Genomic DNA, 7,981 nt, shown 5'->3' on the forward strand with positions numbered 1-7,981 from the left:
ACGAAACATAAATTCTAATCAAATAACGTACGAGAAGGTTTTAATAATTAAGAAGTTACAATAATGCATTTGCATTGCAAATAGAAAATTGGGCTATGGTTTTCTATTATAAGCCGTTACATGCTATGGCCTAATCGTGAAAACTGGTATATGGAAATTGGAGGCTTTGAGATTGGCTCAAGTTGCCTGGTGTGTTGCAGGCCTTGCATCCTTCCTTTGAAATCACATGTGGAAAGTATTTGTAAAACAAAAGTTTCAGATGAGAGGGAAAGATGCAGTCATCCACAAGTTTTATGTTGTCTTCCATTTAACTGTGAAATTGTACAGATAGATATTTCTGATATTGTGAGATGGAGCTTAATAGTGGTATACATTGAAACAAATGTTTCATAGCATATATAGAAACTTAGATACTATTATTTCTCTCTCTTCTATCTTTGCATATAAAAAAAACAAAGAAAAAAAACAGACTAAGCATAGCATTGTTATGTCATACCTGGGTGAGTTGTTTATGTTGCAGCAGTCAATTTTGAATGGAAGAAACATTTTTGTAACAAAAGTTATCAGAGGATAATACACAGATGCTCTAACAACGAGATTAATAAAAGCTGTTAGAAATGTTTGAGTAGTGTAAAGTTTAAAACTGATTAGAAATATATTCATTTTCGTTTTAAAAGAGTTAGAAAGTTGATGTTTTGTAGGGAAAAAGAACAGAGTAAGCATAGCATTGTTTTTTTTGTGTATAACTTTGTATAATTGACATTGAGAAGACTTTTTAGCTACAACCAGTGCTAACTTGAAAAGTGAGAAGTGTGCAAGCATGGGTATGTTGTTCTTTGTTAATATGTATCTCTACAACAAAAAGAAGGAATAGAATTAGTTTCTTAAATTCAACATATATACAATTTATGTGCCAAAACAACTGAAGTGGCATGGTAAAGAGACGTTTGTTTATTAATTGATTTTATTCGAAGATTTGTTAGAATATGCCTTGAAAGAATTACATCGCCACATAAAAAGAAGAGAATGTAAACTATATGTGTTGGGTAGGTATGCATACCTTCAATTTGCAGTAGGAAAACTAGACTGAATGGTTGATTGAGAAGGTTTGCACTGGAGAGGCAATGTACTGTAGCTGGCGTACAAGGAGGGAAGTTAGTTAAAAGTGACAGAGAGCAATGTTAGAGCAGTAAAAGGTGTCAATAAAGTATGCTTGAAGCCAAAAAAATGTAAATATCATACCTGGGAGAGTTGTTTATGTTGTAGTAGTAACTTTTGAATTGAAGAGACAGTTTTGTAACAAAACTTATCAGAGGTATAATACACAATTCCTCTAACAATGAGATTGATAAAAGCTGTTACAAATGTTCGAGTTGTATAAAGTTTTAAACTGATTAGAAATATACTCATTTTAGTGTTAAAATACTTAGAAATTTAATTATGGGGTGAGGAACAGATGTTTTGCAGTCAAAAAGAACATACTAAGCATAGCATTGTTTTTATTGTGTATAACTTTGTATAATTGACATTGATTAGTATAAAAGTTTGTTAACAAAGTACATTCTAAGCAATAAAAGTGACATATCATACCTGAGATAGCTGTATATGTTGGAGCAGTGAGCGATGTGAATGCGCAATGCATTGCAGCTGTATTATACCTGATATATCTGTAGACAATCATTGAAGAGTGTATAGATAGGAAGACTTGTGTGTGGTGTTCAATGCAGCATGGAGGATGTCTTAGAATGAATGGAATCTAAAATGAACAGCGAGGGAAAAAGAGTTAGTATGAGGGACGATTAAGAAAGTGCATGTTGTGAAGAGGTATGACAATGTAAAATTGTAATTACCTTGTTGAAAGTAGAGGAATGTAAGAAAGATGGTTTTGGAGCAAATTTTTTTAAGGTGAATAGATATCTGTTTGCGCAGAGAGTAGCTGCAAACGAGTTTCTTCTTTCTTTCTAATGGTTGTATAAGGATTATTTTGTAGTTTGGAAAACCTTTCAAAAGAGAATGGTGGTTCGATCCGTATTCCATCAATTGTCTTCACTCTGGAAATAGCTGTGAATGTGAGGCCTTGCTTTTCAGTATTACCTATGTCAATGGTAGCTGTATCTAATGTAATACCTTGGGATTTGTGAATAGTGATGGCCCAAGACATTGTTAAAGGTACTTGCGTACGCCTACCTCGCGTTATTGGCAAAATGGGTATGTCTTTTGGATGTGCTATATCCCATGGAGGTCCATTATAATCATTGAATTGGACAACCACATATTTTGGCAAGTCTGGTGGTTTTGTATTGTTTTCATATACAATTTGTTTTATAAGACCAATAGCACCATTAACAAGGCCAACTTTGATCCACAAGTTAGCTATTAACATCACTTGCTGATCAATAGAAAGTAATACTTCCAATGGTAGCTGTTCATTGGTGTCATATTCAGTATTTGTTTGCTTAGCAATTTTAGCTAAACTTAGAGCGATAGGCAAATTTAATTCTTTGAGCATTTTCCTGTTATGCAAGCGTGCAGATTCATTTGTTGCAAACAGGTGGATTGAAGAGTCGAAATCTTTCTTTTGTTGAATAGTTAATGTTGCATTTGTCTGGCACATTAGAAACTGCCAATCATGTTGGAGTGCTTGAGCGTTTCTTAAGTTGTGAAGAAGTGCTCTGAATTGTTGTTGTCTTATAGATGCACCTTGTTGGTGGAAAATAGTGTCCAATGTTATGACAATAGTAAAAGAATGCCATAAACTGAGGGCTGTAGAGTGCGAAGCATATATAGGTTTATCCATAACAGGGGGAAGCTGAGCAAGATCACCAACAAGAATCATGGACACGCCACCAAAGTTGTCATGTTGTTTGTTAGGGAATGCTTGGCGTAAACGGTTATCTATCTTAAGTAGTAGTTTCGGGCCCAAAAAGCTCATTTCGTCTATCAAAATATATTTGATATGTTTCAATTGCTCTTGCAATGTCATTAATGATTGCCCTGTCAAAGGATGCATTTCTCTTATAGGTATGCGCAACCCTGCATGGATTGTTGTCGCTTGTATATTAAATGCAGCAACTCCTGTTGGTGCTAAAACAAGCAATGGGTTTGCCGTCATAGGTGGAGATATGTTTAATTCTTTTCTAATACAATCTATTAAAAATGATTTACCAGTGCCAGCAGTGCCTTGAACAATCGTTCGTAAAGGTGTTGTTGCAGATTGATTATTATGATGTTGTAGAATGATGTTGAGCGCAACTTTTTGCTGAGGTGATAGCTGGTTTTTTTTTGTGTCTTGGCTGGAGATTTGCATGCTAGTGTGTTGGGATTTTAGCTTGCTTGTAGCTATGAACTGAAGGGCAGTGGAGTCTAGTTGATCAACCACAACAGTTGCTCCCCAAAAGTGGCTAATATCGTAATCACGATGGCCTAGCATTTGCAGATCATTCTGGACAAAGTTATTTGAAGCTCCCATTTGTGAGAGCTACTCCCACTCGTACAGATTTGTATCATCTTGATGTTGGGAACCATTATTGTCACTGTCATCTTCGTTTGGAAGGGTGCAATCATCTATAATCTGTTGATTTCCCAAACGGTTGTAATTTGTCTTTTTAAAGTTTTTCCAATTTTTTATAATTTGTTCCTTTGAAGCTCCTATTTCAGTTGGGATGTCACGGAATGGTTTGTATAGCAGCAATTCAGACAAACAAAAAATCTCAAACTAATTGGTATCTTCATTTGGAGGCTCTGTAAACTGAGGATATACAGTCACAATTGCTTTTTTATCCCTGATGTGCCATTTTGTTTTTTTGCATTGAGAATTATAGGAAAACCCTTGTGCTGATTGTAGCAAATTTGTTGCATTTAATTCAAAAGGGCGCTGCATATAAGCATGGATATAAGTTGTGGAAAGGTCAGCTCCATTATCTTATTTTATGACATGGTGCAGTATTTTTCTGCCAACATTCAGAGAGACAAATTGTCGGCTACAACTTAGAAGAGGCAATTTCTGTAACATATGGCAAGTTTCTTGTGCACTGATATCACGGTCTACTACTATGCCCATCATAAATTTCTGATATGTTAATAAAATGCTATCTTCAGATTTACTTGTATTTAGTATTGTTTTCAACATTTCAATATAGGATTGCGATTTGTTTTCTGATTTTGAAGCATACTTTGAAATGTATTGGAGGACAACTTTTTTTGAAGTGACTGGTTGACAATCGATATTAGCTCTCCATAGTGAAAGCATCCAAGGATTATGAATATTTAAACAATCATCATTCCTTGCAGGTTTATAGCATGGGTTGTTGTCATTGTCAACTGTCAATGTAGACATCTCTTGTTGAACCCATGGAGCTTTGTAACGACATTCAAATGTGGGACCTTTTTTCTTGAGGCATGTTTGTTCTGTACATTTTGTGTGTCTTTGTAAAGTATTAAGCAATGCTTCATAATCCAATGTAGCATCCATGGTGAAGATTTTTTTTGTATCAGCTAGGCAAGGGTCATCCATTGCAGTGTAGTGCATTGCATTCATGCGGTCTGCTGCAATGCGAGGATTCCAAGCAGAAACATATTGGTCGAAGAAAGTTTTTGCCATTTGCACCTCATTATCATCTGTCCAATTAATGGTCTCCATATTTGGTGCTCCAGGGAGCCATAAGAAGCCATGAATATGGCCTGAGCCTCAATGTTGCCATTCATACCTATACCAATGATCCTTTGCTTGGAACAACTTTTGAATAATTTCTTCACGAAATATTATAAATCTGTGGTGAAGGTATAATGCTGTTATATGTGGATTGCAGATCACATTGTCTGTAAGTTGTTTTCTTGTAAACTGTGTGGTTTGGCCATCATTTTCAGAGAAAACCCTATGCAAATCAAGCCATTTGGTATCAGCTGAACTTAATGTAAAGAACAATGTTGGGGGCCCCAATTGGGAGATCATTGCAGTAAGCTCTTTTCTAGATTTACGCCAATATGCACGGGTGCCTCGAAGCGTTGCACCAAAGCGCAACAATTGGCTAGGCAGCTGATCATCAGGAGTGTTTTGCAATCGTCCATGGAGTGCTTCGATAGTGGTTGGGACAGACTCTCCCAAATTAGTTTTAATGAAGATAGCTGCAGATTGTTGCGAACGATGTCTCATAATTAGATTGTAAATATAATACCGGAATCTAACATGCTGCCCAAATCTTTGATCAGCATATCTAAGTAAGTGGAGAGCATATTCATGTAAATGAACATACTTGATACGTGGCTGTAGTGGAAGTGCAACTCCAGATGGGAAAAGGGTTGGGAATGCCATGCTTAACAAGCCTATTGTATTATATTCATTTATCAGAGACAAGTTTATTTCAGGCCAAGGGATATTATTATTAGTATTAGCATCTAACTGCAAGGTTCTCTTAACTGTATCTAGTTCGCGGGGTGGAGTAGGCAGTTTTGGAACAAAAGATGATGCCATATTTGCATCATATTCATTGCAATTGTCCAGAAGGTCTTCTGTTGGTGGAATACCTGTTACATCAATATGTTCTTCTAAAGAGCATAGCATATTTGATATATCTGTTGTAGTATTAGGAAGCAGGTTGACAGCATCAAAGTCTATGACAACATCATTATAGTACTGGTCATGTTGTATTTTATAGCTCAATGCATCCATAACATGGAATTTATTCACATAACAATCATATTTTGTGCCTTGTATATTACTTCGGTGGACAATAAGAACTTCAAGGTCTTTTAGTCTTCGTGGCAAAAGCTTTGCAATTTCTGAAATATCTTGGGGAAAACTTATTGTGTGACCAGAATATTTGTATTGGCCACCTTTTCCATGTCTGACTTGCAAAACAGGAGCAACCCTAGCTATAAGCATCTCTTCTACTTGTGTAAGTTTTTTTAACACAACAGGTTGCTCGCCTGGGTCTAAGTTATTTGCCAAGGAGAAACGATGAACACCATTTTCAGAAAAGCATCTTGAACAAATAATATGTTGTTGGTTCCCGTATAGCAGCATTCCAATATATCTTTCCTTACAAATACTACATGTTTGAAGCATGGACAGCGAATCAATGCGATGGCGGAAGGCTTGCAATGTTTGAATGTACTGCACAGAAGAGAAACAATTTGTTGTGCATTGTTGTGTTGTTGTAGGCTGCAATATTGTCTGATGGTATAGAGGTTGCCTGTTTTGTGTTACATGTTTCTGTTGTAGTTTGCTACTATGCAATGAAGGTTGTTGTATTTGCTGTGATACAATACTGGTCTGGCCAGATGAGAAAGGAAGGCTTTGATTCAAAATAGGCGAATCTGAATCGATCATCTGTGGGGTGTCGCATGGTGGAGGTGTAGGCAAGAGCATTTTGTGTTTCATTCGCTCCAGGCGACGCTTTTTAGAGATTTGTTCTCTATGTTGTGCATAATAGCGACAATTTTGTTCTCTTTTTTTCGCTTTCCTAAGATTGCATCCTTGTGGTGTGTTCTGCATTAATATTTAAGAGAATTTAAATGAACAGAGCATATAAGATGTTGAGTGTGCAAGAAACAACCGGTAAAGATAGTGTCTATGTTGTAATCTATATAGTTACATTTGAAACTTCTGTTTGATGCAATCTTTTAATTGCACATGTTAAATACTTTTGCACAAAGATTAAGCACATGACCATACAGATAACTATACATGCATTGAGACATGTATGCACATAAAAGAATATGGCTAGAGACAAGGTTACTTACATATGTAGGTACATAACTTTCAAGAGACACAATGTTGTGTATGTTGATATCTATGCACCGTGAGTGGCTTCCTTTGTGTGAGCATGTTTATAGGTGTGTGGTACTTTGCAGCTATGTCAAAATGTGTTTGTATGGTTTTTCTTTATAAATGTATATACCAATTTTCATGATATACACATACATGTGTACGTATTTCTATACAGAAGCACAAGCACATACATACAATCATTTATGCAATGGTGCATACATGCACATAAAAAAGATGTTGTAGATGGATTTACTTATGTATGCAGGCACATAACTTTCAAGATATATAAGATTGTTCATGTGTATATATATCTGTTGTGAATGCCTTCCTTTGTATGTACATGTATAGAGATGCATATATGGTTGTATGCATGTGAGTATGCAGCTGTGGAGGACCATATGTATGCATGTACGTGTATGGAAATATATGTAAATGCACATAGAAATCTATAGGTATCTTTGTATATTGTGATACATAAATGGAGATATTTATCTTTATGCATGGCAGTAAAATATTGGAGAGAACATATAAGGCAACAAACATTTACATAAATTGAATGAATACAAAGAAGAATATGAAAGCTGTTGGAAGGTCAAAACTTGCATTTTAATTTATAGTTCAACATTAATGAGAAGCATAAGTGTGTCTGGACCAAGTATCAAAACGTATCTAAAAGGATTCAAAATATTACAATAAAAGAAAGAGACAGGTCAACAAAATGCTTTGAATATATAATAACAATAAAGATAAAAGAACATTGTACAAGATCTTGAGTGTGCAAGAAACAACCGGTAAAGATAGTGTCTATGTTGTAATCTATATAGTTACATTTGAAACTTCTGTTTGATGCAATCTTTGAATTGTACATGTTAAATATTTTTGCACAAAGTTTAAGCACATGACCATGCAGATAACTATACATGCATTGAGACATGTATGCACATAAAAGAATATGGCTAGAGACAAGGTTACTTACATATGTAGGTACATAACTTTCAAGAGACACAATGTTGTGTATGTTCATATCTATGCACCGTGAGTGGCTTCCTTTGTGTGAGCATGTTTATAGGTGTGTGATACTTTGCAGCTATGTCACAATGTGCTTGTATGGTTTTTCTTTATAAATTTATATACCAATTTTCATGATATACACATACATGTGTACGTATTTCTATACAGAAGCACAAGCACATACATACAATCATTTATGCA

The 7,981-nt window shown here is 35.4% G+C and overlaps 2 protein-coding genes across 2 annotated transcripts; both read right to left on the reverse strand.

The window, feature by feature from the left end:
- Nucleotides 1-121: 121 nt before the first annotated feature.
- On the reverse strand, nucleotides 122-3,469 carry LOC131046080 (uncharacterized). The gene is made up of 3 exons (XM_059219233.1): nucleotides 1,243-3,469; nucleotides 1,061-1,129; nucleotides 122-214 (listed from the first exon to the last, which is right to left on the reverse strand). Exon 1 carries the CDS (start codon nucleotides 3,467-3,469, stop codon nucleotides 1,901-1,903), a length of 1,569 nt encoding a protein of 522 aa, XP_059075216.1. The 3' UTR covers nucleotides 122-214; nucleotides 1,061-1,129; nucleotides 1,243-1,900.
- Nucleotides 3,470-4,687: 1,218 nt separating this feature from the next.
- On the reverse strand, nucleotides 4,688-6,493 carry LOC131053456 (uncharacterized). The gene has a single exon (XM_057988065.2). The coding sequence runs from the start codon at nucleotides 6,491-6,493 to the stop codon at nucleotides 4,688-4,690; it is 1,806 nt and encodes a 601-aa protein (XP_057844048.1).
- Nucleotides 6,494-7,981: the final 1,488 nt, after the last annotated feature.

The sequence above is a fragment of the Cryptomeria japonica genome, chromosome 4 (genome assembly GCF_030272615.1).
Source record: "Cryptomeria japonica chromosome 4, Sugi_1.0, whole genome shotgun sequence".
Lineage (NCBI taxonomy): Eukaryota > Viridiplantae > Streptophyta > Pinopsida > Cupressales > Cupressaceae > Cryptomeria > Cryptomeria japonica.

What these genes read in the sequence shown, in the direction of transcription:
- LOC131046080 (XM_059219233.1), bottom strand. Translation starts at nt 3,469, where the DNA reads ATGGGAGCTTCAAATAACTTTGTCCAGAATGATCTGCAAATGCTAGGC.
- LOC131053456 (XM_057988065.2), bottom strand. Translation starts at nt 6,493, where the DNA reads ATGCAGAACACACCACAAGGATGCAATCTTAGGAAAGCGAAAAAAAGA.